This window comes from Filicampus tigris, chromosome 15 (assembly GCF_054856515.1).
Source record: "Filicampus tigris isolate MCC_2025a chromosome 15, RoL_Ftig_1.0, whole genome shotgun sequence".
Taxonomy (NCBI): domain Eukaryota; kingdom Metazoa; phylum Chordata; class Actinopteri; order Syngnathiformes; family Syngnathidae; genus Filicampus; species Filicampus tigris.
Window position 1 is genome coordinate 17,770,251 of NC_141231.1, and position 20,905 is coordinate 17,791,155.

The 20,905-nt window shown below is 40.9% G+C and overlaps 1 protein-coding gene across 2 annotated transcripts in view; it reads left to right on the top strand.

The window, feature by feature from the left end:
• Positions 1-19,893, top strand: part of rxraa (retinoid X receptor, alpha a) — an 88,826-nt gene extending 68,933 nt beyond the window's left edge. Inside the window, exons 6-11 of one of the 2 annotated variants that reach the window (XM_086053456.1) lie at positions 339-523; positions 6,106-6,235; positions 10,037-10,169; positions 12,703-12,794; positions 14,644-14,749; positions 15,600-19,893. In XM_086053456.1, coding sequence (XP_085909582.1) covers positions 339-523; positions 6,106-6,235; positions 10,037-10,169; positions 12,703-12,794; positions 14,644-14,749; positions 15,600-15,747 — 794 coding nt within the window. In that variant the 3' untranslated portion in view covers positions 15,748-19,893. The remainder of the gene's footprint in view (positions 1-338; positions 524-6,105; positions 6,236-10,036; positions 10,170-12,702; positions 12,795-14,643; positions 14,750-15,599) is intronic. The other variant, XM_086053457.1, reaches the window with a different exon arrangement.
• Positions 19,894-20,905: the final 1,012 nt, after the last annotated feature.

The window sequence follows — 20,905 nt, forward strand, 5'->3', positions numbered from 1 at the left end:
GTCACAGGTAGAATCGAAACAATTTTTTTTTCGCCTTTTGTTCCCCATTATTTCCTGATAGATTGGACTTGCCTCAAATTCTGAAGTGTTGAGTATGAGTAATTTCACAATTACCACAATTTGGTCACCTCAAAGGCCGGATCATCTCTACTGACTCAAAAACAGCATATGTAAGAAAAAAAACAACAACAATGATAATAAGACAAGTCTGTGTATATACTAATCAACGTGAGGCAGTCATACTTGAAAAGGGATGTATGATATCATTTTGACCATGCAATGTATTTCTGCTTTTAATAAATGATGAAATAATAAACAGCAGTAGTGACCGGAACCAGTGTTATTACATGCAGCCGTTCAGGAGGAGCGCCAGCGAGCCAAGGAAAAGAATGAGAATGAGGTGGAGTCGACCAGCTGCGCTAATGAGGACATGCCCGTGGAGAAGATCCTGGAAGCCGAGCAGGCGGTGGAACCCAAAACCGAAACCTACATCGACACCAACCTCGGCGTTCCGTCCAATTCAGTGAGTTTGCTTTTGTTTGTTGTTTTTTTGTTTTTTTCAAATTGAGGTGGTATGCAGAGCTGCGGATTTTACTCAATTTTGCTGGTCCATCTTTCGTCAGTCTGTCATTTTTGGTGACGAACCGAGTCACGCGCGGTTGGTGATGATCACTCTGACGGACGAAAAACCGCTTCCGTCGTTCCGTCATTATAAAAAAGTGTCCGGTCATTCGTCAGCAAAACGGGCATCCGTCACTGACGGACCATTCCATCAGACTGATGGACCACCTCTGACGATATGTACAACGTTTCTGTGGTCCGTACAATATACTTAATCACCGTACCAATATTCACGGAGAATTAATTTATAACACTATAACGGAGTTTCACGGAGGTCCGTACTCCTATTCTTCTTGCACTTTGTCTTGGCTTAAAACCGGGAATGTTGGATGTTATTATTGAGAATCGCACAGTAGATTGCAAAATGATTCTTCAGGAATGTGCAATTGTTTTTGTTACGTTAGAAAGTCCATTCATTGGCATCTGCTGTTGAAGATGTTCTCCGTTGGTCTGAGTAAGCTCCTCTTTAGAGTCCTTTTGACAAGGACTGCTTGTGATCAGGAGCGTTCTCCTCACTCACCTTGTACGAGCTCCCCTCGTTGCCAGTCTCCCCCCATATCCCCTCTGCAACAGCTGGCCATGCGGGCTGTCTTTGACACAGCGGAGACGAAAAGTGATGAATAATACAACAGGCAGACTGTTCTTGAAAGCATCCCCACATAGTCTCCGCTTTCTCAGGAATTCTGCTGGAGCATGAGAAACTTTGCAGGCTGTGCGGCAGCCTAAGGAGGGCGAGAGTGAAGGTGAGGCTGAAGAAGCAGGTTTGGGGGGGGGGGGGGGGGTGCGAAAGCGCAGGGCTTCTTCTGGGATTCGTCTGCTTCAGGGGAGGGAAATGTCCTGTGAAGTGAAAGTGGAGATGTGGAGGCTGTTATGTGAGTAAATGGAGCTATTTTAGGAGGCCAGATAGACATGTGGGAGATGAGCGTTGACATTAGGGTGTCTGCTCAGACACTCTGACTCACTTGTTCACTTAGTGTGTTTAGGCCTTTTTCCACCAACATCCAAGGTACATGGGGTTCCTGTGGCATATTGTTGTTTTGCCTTAACACAGCAGCCGAGGAACACGTATGTATTTTTCAGTACAGTGCACTACAGCGACAGTGTCGGTGGCGGTCAACAGCATTATAAAACGATCCAAAACCAGTGATGAATTAGTGTTCAAATGGAAACGTGATACGACACTCTACCTTACCAAAGCATTTGGTGAAGCTTAGCCTTTAAGGCTTTGAATATGAGTCCCATTCATGGAACTTAGCCACTCATTCTTATAGAATAATATCTTGGTGGGGCGGCAGAAAAAAAGTGTGCCAATGGGGCTGAATTCTTAATACGGCCTCAGGGCCGTTCAAATTTTGAGGTTCCACCGTAGCGTGATTAATTCATAAAAAGTGTCTGTACGTTGCTTTCTGTTGCTCGGTGACATGACAGCAGTGGCAAGACAAAGAAAACCCCTTTGAGGCTGTGCTGAACTTAAAAATACCTCTGGGATAACAATTTGGGATAACAGTCCACTTAACCAAACTGTGACAAGGGATGTTAGGGAAAATAACTGCCTCGCAGGCTGTCTTGACCACAAGGAGCCCTCTTCTCTCAAGTTGCTTTCCCTGTCTCTCGACCCCCCCCCCTTCCCCCCTGCAAGGTCTCCATTGAGAAGCACTGCCCCGTGCTGTAATTAATCACAGGGCCCGGACCATGAGTGCACAAGCATGAATGGGCCACCACCACCGTCTAATGGCTGGGGTCTGGCCAAGCTGAATAAAGTGTGTTTATCTCATGGTGACCTAGAACAGAAGTTAAACATGCGTTAGTAATGCGTGTCCAGTTAGATAAGGAGAGGCCTCTTCTTAAGATGGACGGGAGGCTTTAGTTACCTAATCCTGCAGGTGTTTTATTTTTTTTGTGTTTCTGCAAAGATGTTCTCAAATGCCTATGCTCATTTTGCTATAAAGCTGTAGTTGCTTATCCCCCGTCAAAATATCGGCAAGAGGTGTTGTGTTATTTAAATGATAATTAACTGATGATTCATCGCCACCCCTGACGTATGCGTTTCAGAAAAAAAAAAAAAAAGAAAAAAGTAGGACACTTGAGTAATTCGTTTCCATGCTGATGTGTGCACATCCAATTTTCTCTGTTATTACGCTCTTATTGGCTGGTTCAAGCAGAATAATGAAAAATTGAAAGAAAAATCGTTCTCCTCAAGCGATGACATTTTTATAGGACAACCTTTCCTCCCCAAATTGCATTCAACATTTGTTTTTATTAATGAGAACTTGACGTTTTGTTTGTCACGTGCAATGGAAGGACTTGCTAAATTGTCGAGAAATTGAGACATCCTGGAGGTTTCCCCCTCGCAGCTCACAATGGGCGCCTCCTTTGTGACCAGATAGCATCCTAAATGCTGCTTTGAGAGTTGAACAGTGAGTACACTAATGATGATGCCTGAGGATTGCTGCAGGAAAACTCCCCTGTCATCTCCACAAACAGAGGCAAAGAAAGCGGGTCAGTGTAAACACTGCTAAGATAGTCATGCAACATTCATGAGGCCTGCCGTGTCGAACGAGAACTCGGGGACTTGCGGAAGAGGTGAAGTTCAACTGTGTTGCACTGTTCAGACACATTGCGCTTGCCTTTTGTTTTCGACTGGGTCTGCCCCTTTTGCAATGAATTGGCTGATTTGTTTATGTGCTCTTGAGAGGAAGAGCGTCTCACGATATCCGTCATGCCCGACTACACCGACCGCATCTCCCAAGGAGATCCGATGCTGCAATATTCATGAGTTGCCAGTATTCGCTCTCCCACTGAAGAATACGACACCACTTTCATTTTCCAAGAGTGTCGTCTTTGTGTCTGCTCTAACTTTTTTTTTTTTTTTCTGGTTTCCACTGCATCTCTGTGATACTGAGCAGTCAGTGTGAGTTTCACACCGAAGGGAGGGAATACGGAGGACAAGACAGAGATGTCTCTGGTCTGCGTGTTACAAAAGGAGGACGTGAGTGGAGGGACGCTTTCTCTTTCATCCTGAACTAATCTCCTCTTGAGAGGTGCAGTTGATAGTTTGGATCCTCCAAGCTTTTGGAATCGATCAACAGGCTTTGGAGAAAGAAACCGGGGAGGTTCTGCCGATTATGTTCGTATGCGAGTTCACACGGGGATACTCAGAACTTAAGCATACTTACCTCATTTAAATGACACACAAAAGCGTGTGCTCAGTCTTTGTTTAGAAAGGTTCTTATCAAGTGTTTATATTCCGAGGATGGCGGCAGATTACTCATTAGAGATTGGCACAGGAGTTTGGGATTGTCGATCCCCAGCTCGAGTGGATTTACATTTTAGTTTGCTGGGCTTGCTGGGTCTGTGTTGCATTACAATCTCAGCACTGTATAAAACGCTCGCTGTGGGTCAAAGAACAAAGCCTCTAAATAGTTGGTTTAGGACACTTTAGGGAATGCAGTCCTGCTCTCAGTTTTGAAACTTCAGATGATTTCAGATACATACATACTACACCATGTACATGTAAATAAACCATATGGGCCTAATTGTTTGTCGGCCATTTAATTTCATGTATTTCCAGTTTTAATCGATAATGTTCCGAAAAGTTAGTTTCAAAATTGAGGTAGTCACAGAGCACTAACCAAGTATTACATTCGTTGTATTATTGTTACAGTTACAATTTTTTTCACCTTATCCAAAATGTTCTTGAAATGCAAGGAGTGCATAAAATGACCTTTTTAATTGTAGAACACATGTTTGAGCAACAAAATCATCAAAACAGTCATTATCCAGTAAGTTCCGGACTTTAACTTTAATTTCCACATTTTTTTCCCCATTTCATGACTCCATGTCGCAAAAGGTTTGTTCCAAAAGTGCAGGGATGGCCCATGTAAGAAACTGAAACATTTGTTGAGGGTCACACCAACATGCTAACCTCAATTGTGTTCATTATTAAGCAAGTCTTCTCTTTAAGTAAATCAGTCAATTGTATTATTTTTGATAAGCTGTAGATATACTATATATGGAATCAAATGTGAAATGAAATAATAAGCAGTCATTTTTAAATGAATAATAAGAACAAATGAAACTGTTACTAACATGAGCACAAGTCGTCGCTTTCGGACGCACGTGCACTTAAACACGCTCATATAACTGACATTTCTCCCCGGTGACATCAAAATAAAGTCACCTCTTTCAAAATAAAGACACTGCAGGTACTTAACATCTTATTTCGACATCATAAGGTACCGCGGTGTCAGGGACTGTGGATGGGTCGGATCTGGTCCGCTATAATGTGTGTCATTTACAACAATGTGAAGCAGGTAAGCCCATTTTGTCACGGGGATCACGTAAAATGTATTGTACCCACTGGATCGGTCCATTTTTTTCCATTTTATTTTGAACTCAACTGTTTTTAGAGTGCGTAGCTTACATATAGAATGGAAATGGAACACCTTGACACACAGGTGCAGTCCCGACTCATTATGGTTCTGATCTGATAGACCTGAACTGCATATGTGCCGTAAATACAAAACAGTGACATAAAAAAAAAGATGGCTTTTACAGGAAGTGTAAAAGGCACTCCTTGCATAGGTTTGTTTACATGTGACTTACCTTTGTGTCCCCCATAGACTAAATAATTAATCTAAGAAGATTAACGTACATCACGATACATTTGAGGAAATGTGTGGTTCCAACAGCAGACCATTGCTCCATGTTTTTCATGAACGGGATTTCATTTCACTCGCAAAGTGACGAAAGGCTTCATAAAAGCCGTGTCTTACGTAACGTACTTGAAAAATAATAGCTGTACTCATCTGCGTGATCCTTTCTCCAAGCTTTTATGCTCATCTGTCCTCATAGCTTGAGTGGCTCTAATGACGTAAAATCAATCGATGTCTTTTCCTGCTTGATTCATGTGGGCATTTTAATTCACATAGAAACCAGCCAGTGGTCCTATTTTGCCAGCAAAATGGACAAGGCAGCGTGACCTTTATCCGCCCCACTTCCACGAACCGCCTGGTTTTATTTTCCGTCCACATCTCATTTTCTACCACAAAAATGGTGGCATTATCAATATGCAACGGATGTATAAAAACAGTGGAGCCATGACCAATGTGGAGAAGAAGTCACATTAAAGCTCCCCAGCCCTGTTGTGAAATGTCAGCTTGGGCCTCTTGAGCTCCATTAACGGCCCAAACAACTGCTTTGTGTCTGCTAAAAGAGCCACAAAAAAAGAAGTCTGCCTCGTGAAAGTCTTTTTTTCTGCAGTGTTCATATAGAAATGGTGCTTAACACATATATTAGGCAACCCGATGTAGGCCGAATGCCACAGCTGCCCGTAGATTTATTCCCCAATATAATTGCTTATGGTGAAAACGCTGGTATGTAAAATCTCTTTAATCAACATCATATTTTGAATGTATTCATATATTTAATTATTGTATCCGTTGCATAAATACCCAACATATGTCTGTCTTTCCTTTCTTGCAGCCCAATGACCCGGTGACAAATATCTGTCAGGCTGCAGACAAACAGCTCTTTACGTTGGTTGAGTGGGCCAAGAGGATTCCCCACTTCTCGGAGCTGCCACTGGACGACCAGGTCATCCTTCTACGAGCAGGTCTGTTCATAATCGACTCAAATGCTTTGCCTGACTTAACCAACTAATCCACAGTGGCAATTATTGTTATTGCATTTAAAAATAGCGACAGAACACAAATACAAATAAATTAAACATGAGCAGTTGCACGTAAATGTCTCTACACAATGCTATTTAGCTGTGATCCAAATTATACATATAGTTCAAATAGTACAGTTAACATGAACCTCAATGTATATAAATGGCCTACAATGACCGAACACCTCATATTGAGCCACTTAAACTGCACTAATAAACTAACCACGAGAGGGTGCTGTAACTGCACAAATGGAAAACAACTTAGGCTTTGAAACAAATTTGGTGCTATTAGTATCGTGACATGACGACGACGATATCGTGGTTATTTTAATATCGCAATATCACGATATTGCTGATATTGTGTTTGCCCTTTCCTTCAGCGGAGGGGAGCGGGATTGGGGAGATTTCTGTAGGGGCCTTTATTCAACCGCAAAATTTGTGTGTGTGGGTGTGTGGGTGTGTGTGTGTGTATATGTAAGTCACCAAGTTGACCGTTAGGTGTCACCATTGTACAGGTATTTGTTCACAAGTTCACAATCCTATTTGAGTTGGAGGTACTCAGTTTGCAGGTGTGCAAGTAGACAGAGGGCACAATACAGTTTTTTGACGATCATTAGTTTGCCAACATTGTTTCTTATTTTTGAAAAGCCATAACATATCTGTTGTCTAGCATTTGAATTATACCTGGCAGATCAATCACGTTTGTACGAACAAACACGCTTCATTAAAGGACTTATTTCACCAACGAGATCAAGCGCTTCAAACTGTCATGTCTCTGCTCTGTTTTTTTTTTTTGTTTTTTTTTCCCAACACCAGAGTAAGTGCTGGTGGGCGGTCCCTCATTCAGCACACCTGCTGTCTATTTTCAATCAGCAGCCTTTGTAAGCCAGCTGACTGTCACTTTGTTTTTGCCGTGTTTATCAAGTGTAGTACCTTTGCTCTCGTTAGTGTTGTTTGTGTATTCCTTGCGTTTTGCAAGCGCTTTTTGTTTGTTACTTCCTTCCTTTTATATTGCGAGCCATTTTTTATTTGTTACTTAATTCCTTGTATTTTCAGCAAGCGGTTTTTGTTGTGCATCTTTTTCGTGCAGCGTTGTCAAATAAACCAAACCCAACACAAACACTCCATGTCTCGTTATCCTCAGTGGCTTAATGGCAGACTTAGCCACTACCAATTGAGACGATGGTTGAATCAATATTGTTTCCGTAACATTGATTGAATTAAAAATCAACTAAAATGTGCATGTAGATCCTCATTTAGATGATGGTTGACTCAACATTGTTATTGTGTGATTTATGGTTGGAAAGCAAACTAAGTCACATTTTATCAACCTTTTTCTTTCTGTATAGTTTTTACTTGAGGTCTCAACGTAGATTCAGTACTTCATCCCAATCATATTTCAACATTGATTCAGCCCTATTTTGCTATCTGGGTCAGGATACATATTTTGCATCAATCAGAGTTCAGGTTGAATCAGTGCTTTGTTACAGCTGTAGCTGTTGTGCTGTATAAATAGCTGAAGCTGTTGCGCTATCTAAATAAAATTGTATTGTAGATTCATAAGAACAATGTGTGTTTCGATGACGGAAACCACCGTCTTATTTATTCACCCAGCAAAAGGGAGTTTCGTTTTCTAAAGTTCCAGGAACATTGGAGGCAAGTTCCTCAGTGGTGAATATTCCTGATTGCATGTCTTCTCGCCACATTTTGTTTATTTTGCCATGTGTAAATGGCTACGGCTGGATGAGTTCGGCGGGGAAAACTTAACTCTCCCACAGAACCTCAACCCCAAACGTTCAACATCACTGCCCCCCTCGACCTCACAAATATTTCTTCTAGTTGTATTCAAAAATTCTACAGATATACTGTACATCTTATAGAAAGCCTTCCACGAGTGCCCTAACTGTTTTCATTTCAGTCCCAGTCAATTTAACTCTTTCAATGGCTTCCATTTTCAGAAAAGAGAACCTCTTGAGTGCCAGCCAATTTAGAGCATTCTGACTGATCTTTCAAGGCTCACAACATATTATTTTATTTAAACACAGAAATGACCAAATGGAAGAGTAGACTCTCTCTTCTTTCATCACCCAAAAAAAAGGAAAAAACAGGAAAAAAAGCTTTTGTGAAAAGATATACATATATAAAAGGTATACACAACAGTGACTTTTGATGCTAATAATTTCTGCCTCTGTGAAATATAGAACAAGTAGCAACAACAACAATGAAAATTAGCTTTTGATGTAAAAACACTGTATTTACAATAAATCACCAATGTAACAATTTTACATTTGACAAACTTTAATATTTGCCCGCTAGTAGTAGTAGTAGTAGTAGTGTGTGTGTGTGCGTGCATGCATGCGTGCCATGCATGTGTCTGTGCATATATATGTGGCTATACGTCCATTAAGTTATCACTTCTACGTTCGATTAATCTCTGTCATGTCTTTTGTGACACTCTTTGAAGTAGATTTAACATGACAAAAACTTTGATCCAATACTGCCATATGCTGACCACAGTTAATGTTTTTTTTTGTTTTAGTTTCACAGCTCAATGATCAAACCAGAATTGGCCAAGACTTTTTTCTCCAGCCATTCCCATTAAAAAAAAAATCGTAGTTGACACCCAATTGATGTCGACGGTGCTCCTCATTAGGATTCCCGTTGACGACATTACTTCTCTAAGAGTTAACGGCCAGGTGTCCCAATACTTTTGTCATCGTATGTATTTTCTCAAAGTAAGCCAAATACATTACTGCTGCTTGAATCCCACCTCACATAGTAAATGTGTCACCAATTAATTGGTCCTCAAAGCTTGTGGTATTTTCAATATAAAACAGTAGTAATAGTGGTTTACTCTTAGTTCTCACACTCATCACAACCACGTGTTGCTCTCAGTGTCCTGTGACTAGAACATGAGGCAAACAGAATTGCGTCTTCTGATATTTGTGGTGACGCTCATGATCATACAAGCCCGGGATTTAAAACCGCGTGACTTGTCCGTCACTTCTTCTCCATTCACCGACATCACACGCAGGAGGGTCTTTCAGGGTCTCCCAACACAGTGGCTGCCTGTCGCTCCAAATTACACCATTATATTCCTAATCCACCTTGAGGGAAAGAAATGCTATTACACACCCCCGAAATCAAAAAGCATCCTCCCATCAGTCTTTATGCTGTGCACACACAAGTGATGGAGAGACTTCAGCCAAGCAGAGAGAGCGAGAGCGAGCGAGACATTATTCCAGAGAGCTCGTCTCCTCTCAGCGCTCAGGTTTTCTATAAATAACCGCTTTAGTTCTGCTGTATCACAGATAAAAAGAAACCCGGCTCCGCTCGTACCGAACTCAACTCTGGGGAGAAGAGGCGAGTGTTGCCAGGCAGAACTGTTAAAGGAGCCCTGTCACTCAAAGATCAGCGTCTTGTGTCTTCGCTGCTCTCGGTGTCAAGCCCCTGCTTTGGCACATCAAGCCTGTTGTCTTTATCGTGTTGGCAGCCACAGTTCATCCCTTTTACACGCCTGTCTCTTCAGAAAGTATGAATCCAATGTCTTAGTAATAACCCGAAGCCGGCGCTTGAGAACCCTGAGCGCTTTCAGCACGCAGCTTAATTGAATCATTGCAGTTCTCCCCCCGCACCCGCCCTTTGTTGTCACTTTCATTCAGCCTGAAAGCACTGTGAACTTTTGTACCGGGACTTGCTTGTTTTCACACTTTTCCTCAATCCCTCTCGCCATCTTTGCCGCAGGTTGGAACGAACTCCTCATCGCGTCATTTTCGCACCGTTCCATAGCCGTTAAAGACGGGATTCTGTTGGCAACCGGGCTGCACGTACACCGCAACAGCGCCCATAGTGCTGGAGTGGGAGCCATCTTTGACAGGTCTGTGGGGGGGGGGGGTTGGCCTTGTGTGAATTGAAGCATATTTATTTCACTTGCCTGTTTAGGATGTGCATCATGATTTTGAATGCTTTTTACGTGTTACCAAATCACACACACAAAAAAAAAACTGTGGAACCTGTAAAGTCAAACGCGCCTGACGCTGTACAATTAGCATTTGAGAAAATGTACTGCACTCAACTTCGCCAGCACGCTGAGACTACTGACGTGTGGAGCAGATGAGTCATTCAGTCTGATGGCTTATGTTAAATTGCAACAAAAGGGACATTTTTCCAAGAAGAAGGGCTTATTTTCACATTTTTCAAATTTGAATCTTTGTCATTGCGCAGTGTTCAACAAAATTGAGGCACTGTTCCACAATGGCGCAAAAGACATATTGTGAAAAAACAAATACACCGTGACACCGCTTGAGCAAAATAAGAATCAAGAAGACTATATAATACATAGTGGAAACATATTTTTTCATCGTTTTCCATGTTTCATAAAGCAAAACAAAAAAAAGCTAAAGCTATTTGTTTTCAATAATGTGATTGTAATTTGCTGAACATATTAATCAAATCAGAAATCAAATTTTTGTGGGGGGAAAAGTACGGGTGAACATATTACTTCAATCAGAAATAAATTTTTTGTGGTGGGGAAAAAAAACAATCTGACACATTTTATATCAGCCATCTTTAATTTGACCAGAGAATGCATATGCAAAGCCAACCGCTTCCCTTTTGTTACCTTGCCAATCATCTATAAAGTTAATATAATGCTTAACTGATTTTTATGTTTTACTTTAGAGGCTCAGCTGTCATTTTTCTGTCACGTATGTTTTTAATCATTTCTGTTGTTTGAATTGCTTTGTTAATGTATTTTCCCTCGCAACATATTAATCCAAAGCACTAAACAATCAAATCAATGTTTAGTTCACAGTGTGTTTGAAGAATTAATTATGCCCAACAGTGAAGGGCATGGAAAAAAAAAAGAGCGAAAAAAAAAAAAGCCATGCTGGGGAAGGAACCCCCCTGGTGACTGCTGTTGATGTTTCAGGTCAACAAACTGTCACAGGCTAATATCTCACAGGCAGCTGCGGCATCTGTTGAACAGCAGTGTTTTTCGATGATTTATGCCGAAAAGTATTTTGCATCTTGCCGTTTCTTAAAGATGGAAACATGCTGCTTCAAACTCTTTCACGTTAGGTGCCGCTGCACAATCCAATGAGAGCCAATACAAGAGCTGTGTTTGCAAAGATTTATATGCTCTGTTTTGCTCGATACTCGGGGAGGTTGTAATTCTAGTTGTAGTTTGCAAAGGTACGCTGCACAATTCCTTAATATCTCATTGAAAGAGGAAGTCAACCGAAACATGTTTTTTTAATAATATGTTCTATGCAGGCCCACTAGTTGAAACACAGCATTCTGATTAATATTGTGTTTGTGGAATATGAGCACAAGCCACCTAATTTTAGTCACGTCCATTTTGTCACTTCTGTCGACTGAAAATGACATCGCACACCCTCAGGGCTCAGGTAACCAATCATAGCTCAGCTTCAGAAAATAGGTGAGCCGCGATTGGTCGTTATTCAAGCCCTAAGGGTCTGTGATGTCATTTTCAGTTGACAGAAGTGACAAAATGGCCGCCCCCAGAGATGGCAAAAAACGGTGGATTTTGCTGCTGAACTCCTATTTCATATTAATTATATTTCCTTGTTTCAACTAGTGAGCCTGCATAGCAAATATTCTTGAAAAAAAATATGTTTGGGTTGACTTCCACTTTATAGAGGAATAAACCATCGTATCATTTGTAAACAGAATATTTGTTGCGCCTCTTGTCTGGGAATTAGATTCTGCGAGCGTGTCTAACGAAGAGGCCCGTGCGAGCCTGTTGTTTTGCCGGTTGTGTCATCCTTGAACAAGAGATAAAACTGGCAGTAGGATTAATAGCAGCGTTGGAGTCATCTGTCAATATCTTTGCCAGTCTCTGTACAATCTGCAGTCACAGCCTCAGGATATATGACAGCGCCGTAATAAGTGTGCCGTGCTTTTAGATACACAGAGCTGATAATGTTTATTTATCTAAAGCGCTCTCTCTCGCTCTCTCCCTCATTTAAACGAGACAAATTATCATAAACACCTCCGTCTTTTTTTTTTTTCCCTGTGTTGTTCCTTGTAGCAAATTGAATCACAATGAGCTTAGACTCACAACTGACTCCACTCAAAAAGAGCGCGCGGAATGGAGAGGGTGCGACTTTGTCGGAGAAGGGCGCGACGGAAAGTGCTGAGACTCCCTCTAGTGATGTCACACGCAAACATGCGCAGGGCCGCCGGTCTCAGATTACTACACGCAGGTTGCTCTGTGACTCCCCGATTATGGAACGCCTGTACTGAATCAAATGACTTTTTGAAAGACAGCTGTGACAATTAGCATGCGTGTATCTCTGTATTAATTTCAGCGTAATGATAGGAAATCTCATTTTCTCCGATAATCCATAATATCTCTCTTTATCTCCACCTTTGTGTCTTTGGCGCAGAGTGCTTACGGAGCTGGTGTCGAAGATGCGGGATATGCAGATGGATAAGACAGAACTGGGGTGCCTTCGAGCTATAGTCCTTTTCAACCCAGGTAAACTATGAGTGAGCTTTTCAGTGGTTCTTTGAACGAGCTGTACGAAAACAACGCTGTCTTTTCATCCTCGCTTTGAATTACCTTCGAACCGCCAACGATCTGATGGGAGAAATGAAGAGCTCTAAAAAGTAGAGACATGTCTGAAACCTTTTGCGAAACTGGAATGTAGCTTGGGGTTTTGGAGTTTTGACAGGCGGCCAGAAAATGGGGAACTGCTGCAGATCAAGTATTTGCTCATCTCAGATGACGAAAAATGCAACTGGCTCAACACTGGCAAAGGTGTTTATAGGTTATGTCAGATATTTGGATGGGGTAATGCTCACAAAGGAATTTGGGAAAGAATGTCAAGATGCACTGAATAAACATGTTTTGACCATTTACTGATTTGCAACAGGTACTGTGAAGGCATCACTAAAATACTACTCCTGCGTGTGCTTGTGAAAATTTCACGGGCAGATGTGTCAATGTGTGTGTCTGTAATTTGTAACGTCGGACGCAATTTGGGGGAGAAGCATTTTAAGCACAAACGTGACAACCGCCCCCGTGTTCTAACATGAATGCTTTGGTTAGGGACGTTCTTGCACATTGCAATTTTGGGGGGGTTAAAAAATGCTGTTGTGTAAATCGGGGTTATAATAGTGTAGGATTTTTCATTATTGCTAGATTTTATTTAGTTTTTAGTTTCTATATATATATATATATATATATATATATATATATATATATATATATATATATATATATTTTTTTTTTTTTTTTTTTTTTTTTTTTTTTCCTTTGGGGGGAGTATTTCTCAAGTGCAAAATAAAAAAAATAAAAGGTAAACTGCAATTCCATGTAGTCATATCGAAATACACATTTAAAATAAACTGAAAACGGAGGACATTTTTGTTACAGTTACAGTTCATTTTAGTTCATTTTATAACCACAAAGTGTAATCTAAGTAAGTCATTTTTATGTTATTTGGTTAGCAAAAATATGCTTTCTTTTTTATTTTTTTTTCTATATCGTTAACTATAACGACCTAGGTGTTCTTGTACCCTTCTAATGTCATGGCTCCATCTTGTGGAGAAGTTCATTTCTACACTTCCAGTTCTTAACACTTTGAGAAAATGTGTCCAAAAAAAAACGAAACATTTTTCGCCCATTTTGAGTTTTCAATTTGAAAACAAAATGACATCTTTAGAATGACCTTGCTTTCCTCGTGAAACAATAACTTCTCTGACCTGAGCTCCATGTTTTGCACCGTTACAAACGAACAACATGCTGCCTTGCCAAAGTAACCCATTAAACCAAACCACCAACATGACCCAGTGTGGAATTCTCCATCCCTCCGAGGCCAATGCGGATCAGACCACACCAGACACACTGATCCTCTGTGTTCCACTTTTGTTCGAGACTCCGCCGGGCCTGCTGGCCCCACTTCACTCCTTTGCCTTAGTCCTTGTTAATTAGAGTTCACCAGATTGTTCTGACACACAAAAAAAAAAGGAGCGCTTCATTCTCACTGTGTCATCTTGAGTTCAGCCATTAGGGGTAAATGTTTTTTTTTGTTCGTCTCCAAAGTTATTGAACAATGTCATTAAATAGGAGTGCTAATTGCACAGAACGCAAGGTCCTCAAAGGGTTGTGAGGTTAAAGCTCAACTTGTTGTCCATGGCAATTTCCTGCCCTTCAATGTGTTTCACAAGCCCGCAGAGTAGAGGTGAGAAATTGATTGCCGCTTTAATAACAGTGGCCTCTCTTCTCTCTGAAATCATAAATGGTAACCCCTCAAGTACAACTCAGTTTATTCCAGCGTTGTCTCTGACTTACAGCTGTCATTTGTGTGCGTGTCTCTTCCCAGACTCCAAAGGTCTGTCAAACCCAAGTGAGGTAGAAGCTCTCAGAGAGAAAGTCTACGCGTCTTTAGAGGCCTACTGCAAACACAAGTACCCTGAGCAGCCTGGCAGGTATAACAACACTTACAATTTAAAAGTCAAAATGACCTTGCGGAGTTTCCCCACTGATCATTTCCGACCGTGGTTAAAGAAATAATAATTCAAAAAAAATAAAGAATAGTGCTTTCTGCAGTAAAATCATTCGAATGCTGCAAGCAATAAGGTTGAAGCTTTAGCTGCTCTGGGTTTAAAGGGAGAAAAAACTCAGTGTGGCCACTCCCATCCCCTGAGCTCAAACCTGTGGAGCATCCTTAGAGGGGAAGTATATAAATGTATTTATTTATTTTTTTTGCAAGAGTTTGTCAAAATACGGTTCTGGTAAATATTGTGTTTGTGGAATAAAAATTAACAGAATAATTGCTCACATTAACCAGAATGCTATTTTCTGACTAGCACTGGCACATTCTTGGAAAAAAAAATGTTGGGTTTAGTTCCACTTTAAATGGAAGCTCATTTACCATGAAAAACAGGGGTTTGCTTCCCCCCCACCCAAAAAAAAAAAGATAAAAAACAAAATGTTTTTCTCTTTTAAATATTGAAACAATTATTGAAAATAAATGTGCAAATGGTGCCGAGCTGCAAGTATTCGGACATCCACTGTTGTAGAGGAAAACTTGTTTATTATAACAGTTGCCCGTCCCTGATCTACATCATAGCAGAAAGACTTTTGTGCATAATCAAGTTTAAAACTCTATTCTGAGTCATTTTACCAAAAATCCAATACAGCGCAGAGCAAATGACCGCTGACTCCGCAAAACGCCGACTGAGCTAAACTGAACCATATCGCCCGGTGTAAACCGGTTTTAACATACGCCCCCCCCTACTGTCCTCCGGCTAACTTCATCACTCGGCTGTGTGACAGGTTCGCCAAGCTGCTGCTGAGGTTACCGGCGCTGCGCTCCATCGGCCTCAAGTGTCTGGAACACTTGTTCTTCTTCAAACTCATAGGCGACACGCCCATCGACACCTTCCTCATGGAAATGCTCGAAGCGCCGCATCAAATGACATAACAGCAGAGACAGCGGAGCCCCGTTCATCTGCCTCTTCTTCATTTCCCAGCAGGGTCCTTTTTAAAAAACAAAAAAAAGTCCCACCTCCACCGAGAGACAGATCATGTTCGCCATCGAATCCCCCAGAAACAACAAATTCATAATGGGTGTGTTTTTATACCTTGTAAAGTACTATCAATAAGAAATATAAATATATATATCTCACAACGACATGCGGTGGAGAGAAGACAAAAGCAATGTACTGAGCCATTATCAGCATTTTCCAAGCATCTGGACAAGATGATTGAGCATCCTCACACAAAACACTTGCCGGGTGGGTGTACGCAAACATGGTGTGGACGTCATGTTGAGAACCCTCGGCCTCGTGAGCAGGACAATCGTACGGACGCCCGGATCATCCGGGCCTATTCTGGCTTTTCATCAAGACGGATTCAAAACAAACTCCAGGCCCTTCGCCGACTGGACTCAACACGTCTTGCACTAGTTGTTTAAAAAAAAAAAAAAAAAAAAAAAGGAAAAAAAAGGGGGTGTCAGCTTTCTGGGATGTGGAACTTACTTAACAGGTGTGCGACAAAAGACTGCAAGTGTTTAAGAACCTCAGGTGTCTGGCCCAGTTCCAAACAAATCCGACCATGTCTTACTGTATCAACACTGTGCAACAACATCGGCGAGGGCGACTTTCCGAATCAGCCTAATCAGGAAAATGTTGTGACCTGCCTCGAGATGCTTGGAGGTGGGTTGGGGAGGTGGGGCGTGTAATGTATGTACAATCTGCACACTTCTTTGTGCGCACAGGAAGAAGCCAGGCAGTTGCCAGTTGACACGACAAGCAACCGGCAACTGGCATTCGAATATTCTGCCTTTTTTTTTTGTTTTGTTTTAATTTTTTGGGTGGGGGGGGGTTGTTTCGATTTGAATCTTTGCAACAAAAAAGGTATGGCGCGTGAACTTCATTTCACCAGTCGCCCCGCCCCACCCCAACCGCCCCTCTCATTGATGTGAATTCCGACCTCCAGCTCTCAACCGCTCAACACCGCAGGTGTGAGCGTCTCAAGATCACCTCATCTCTTTCTACGCAGGAAGTTGCAACCAGAAACAGTATTTACGTTTTTTTTTGTTTTTTTGTTGTTGTTTTATTTGTTTTGTTTTTGTTCCTTTTCAGAGCAGCACTGCACTATTACCTCAGTTTGTTCACCCTCCTCATCCATTGACAGTATCCATAGAAAGCGAAACGCTTGCCATTGCAGCAGAGCGCTTGTTTGTTTATTTGTTACTTTGCACTTAACCTCACGACAGAGCTGATGTCGACGCAATTGACCTCCGGGGGTGGGAATTTGGCCCCTGGCCCAATCAGGATGGCCCCACTTATTTCCCTCCTCAGCGGGGAAAAAACACGTGCTGTGTCTGCATCATTTGTTGATGTTGAAATATGAAATGTTTTGAACAAATACACTCATATTCTGCTGTTCCGGCGGCCATCGCTCGCCCTCCGTGCAAACCGTTTGAGTTGACACAATCGAAGTTGCTCGTTCTCACTTCATGCCGATGTTTGACACGTCGCTCTCCTCACATCCCCACTCACTCATTATTGGCGTTACATAGGAAGCAAACGGCTTTTTATTGTCTTCAATTATGTATATACAGTATATATATAGATGATGGAACAACGCAGTCAAGGGGACATGTTGAGTAACTATATGAGAGGAAAAAAGAACACTACAAAAAAAAAAAAGATTAGAATTTCATGAATTTTCTTTTCATCTGCATGTTCTTTTTTTTTTTTTAGAAGCACTTTGAAGAAGTCAGGACCCGAGCACTGTGTTTTTATTAATACTAAGGAGGTGTAACAGAGTCTGGGCCGTGCCACTTGTCAGTTGAATTCCAATCCATTATCACGATTCAGACTGTTTTGCTTCGTTTATTAAAAAGAGGATGTTGAAGACTTCAGTTGACATTCTGATCTCCACTTTAATGGAATTCTAACTAATCACATTTGCTCCGCTTGATCGGAATTAGGCTTTACACAATCAGGATTCGGGAGAAAATCACCGATCCAAAAACAATAACCGATCACCGATCCGATCAGAAAATGGATCAAACTGTCTAATGTATCTCATCTTAAACAACGTTTTCCTTTACTGTACAGTCGACCCCCGGTATTCGTTGAGGTTTAGCCAAAATTCACATAATTGACGCCGACCAGATCACCACTTTTTTTTTTTAACAAAAACTTTATATCAACCTGTCTCCTAACCTTATAGCTTTGCCATACATTTGGACTTTCTCACAATTTTTTACCCTTTGTCAAATTGCCAATACATTGTGATTCTTTATTTTAGGACTTGATTCTTTGACTAGAACAATGTTATTCGCTAGAGGTTCAAACATCAGAACTAATGTCCATCCAATTCCAACTCCGCTTGTTGTCTTTTGGGTTGCAGGTGAGCTGGAGTCTATCCCAGGACCAGAACTCATATTATGACTCTCATAACATTGCAACTTTTTTTTCGTACTTTCCTTCTGATAGTTTCTTTTCAGTATGGCCCAAATAGTCCTGAGAAGAAAAACAGTTAACAGTCTAATGATTCTAGTGGCACCCTGACGACTCTGCTACTCTCTGAACAACACACAAATTACGTCATGGCCGTGTTAGATTTGAGCCTTTTTTGTTGTTGTTGATCCCGACGGAAGTTCCGAACACGTGTGTAATTCTCTTCTGATTGGGGTCCACTCTCACAAATGGCTTCGGCAGGGGGTGAAAAATCTAAAGCAAGCCTCTGATTTAGTCCCAAGGCAGAGCATGTAAAAACGAGGGGTGAGCTTATTGCCCCCTCTAGTGGAGGAGAGTGCACTGCAACACCGCGAGTTCTACTTTTTTCTTTCCTTTTTTTTAATCATCTTGACAGAGACGGCACTTTCTCACAGGGTTTATGTGGCACAGTCTCTGTGCTTGCTATTGCCAAAAAAAAAGGGGGGGGGGAGCAATAACTTCATGATTTATTGGCGTGTCTCTGCAAGCAAGGTGGCCTAGCTGTATTATTAATATGAATTATCCAGGTGACAGTATTGACTGCCAGTGTGAGCTCAGTTTACAGTACAGTATTTATATATTAAGTATATGCATATACCAAGTAAGGATATTTGTATGTTGGGGGAAAAAACCTTTTGGAAGAGTGTTGCAGCTTTTTAGTCTGAATCCTGAGCTGCTAGTTTCCCCGAAATAATTTAAAATGGAAGAAAAAAAAAGTCTGACTTTGATCGGTGACACATACAGGTCTTTTTAAGCCATAAAATGCGGATGATGTGTGAGCTCACCCCCCCAACAAGAAATCAAACATGACAAAATGATATCCTTCATAGACGCTTCATCACGCAAAAGCTATATTTTGTTAATATGTATATGTGTATATATTTATAAATAAATATATCGGCAGATCGGTTCCTTGAGTATTTCCAGCATCGAAAGAGGGAGAGGAGTCTTTCAGACCAAAATAATTCCACGCCAGTATTCTGGTGTTTTTACACGATTATCAAGGAAGGCGATTTTATGCATTGCAGCTTTTCTAAAAACAACAACAACCAGCAGCAGAATCCCAGTAGATCAAAATGTGGACAAAAAACAACAAGAACCAACTCCTCAGCAGAATAATGGGACCTCCAAACCATAAAGAAAAGACGGTGGTTACGTTAACCTCCTCAAATGTGTGTTTTGCTTGGCGATTGTATGTTCAAAAATGTCATCAGGAAAAAATAAGATGACCTTGTGACATCACTTTGGTGCAGACAGATTCAAGACAATTTAAAAGATGAAAAAAAAAAAAACACTTGAGAAAAGAAAATCTATTTTTGTATAAAGGTCAATTTTATCCCCTGCTTATGTACTGGTTTTTGTCCCGTTCTTCTTGTGGGCTGATGTTTACGCGGACAATAATGTTGAGGAGGAGCCGGCACCTTGCTAATAAACTGTACGTGGCTTTTACTTTGCTGTGTTCGACTTATCGCCGCCAAGTGGCAAACTGTCCCGTCTTACTTTTGTGTCGACTTTTAAGGAGATGGACTTTTTGTCATCTGTTCTTTGTGTGTTGTCCACTGATGTTTCATGGACAGAGGGAAAAAAAAATATTAAAAAAAAAACATCAAAGTGAACACGGCTGCTGGATTTTGTGTAAGGGTGAGAATGCAACAAAGCATATTCTGCCAAAGCATAAATTGCGCAAGCATTGATACTCTTCTCCATCTCTTATCTACTGTATGTACTCCTTCACATAGCGCCCCCTAGTGTTCAGACTGAGATACCACGTAACTGAATTACCTTGTTACAGGTAGTTGAATGAATATCCGAAATGAAAGGTTTTTACTCCAAAAGGTGTCATTTGAGTAGGATGCTGTTTTGTTTTTTATGAATATTTTATTAAAATAAAACACTTGTAATTTCAAGATGTAATAGCATCAAGTCGGCCTTGTACTTGGTATTTACGAGTATGCAAATATAAGTACTTGTCTAAAAATAGGGGGGTTTTAGTGCATCTGTACTATAAATACCAATCTACTTTATGCGGGTGACCACATGACCGAACCTAGGAAACAGCTTAGTGGACTTCTTGTGTATGCCGCAATAACTAGCGAGACATATTTAGCATTGTTTGAAGCTGAACTTCCTTAAAATTAGAGTCTGTAAGAAAAAAAAATGTCTTTGGACAAAAGTTAAAACATGTAGATTTATTTATAAAAATATATGTAAACACAAAGGCTTAACACCAGCTATTTCTTCTATGGTGACAATTTGTGTTAAAAAAAAAAAAAAAAAAGAAGACACTGTCGTAGGTCACAGGCCCCTTTGCCACTCACTCAAGTGAGGAAGAAGTTTTACTTCAACCCCAAAATTGACAAAATGTTAAAAAGTTCTTCATTATTGCCAATTTCAAATACGCAGGTCTGTAACACAGATTTCTTGTAATAAATTGTCAGATTTTATTTAAATACCAATCTACCCACAAAAACCACTTTACACATGCGTGCGTAAGGCTATAATTTAATGCTATTTTCGTGAGTCAGCAAAGTAGCTTTTAAAACTGGTATTAATACGTTTACTATTGATCAGTGCATACTTTGAGAAACACTGCTAAATCGAGATATTCAAATACCATATATGACATAC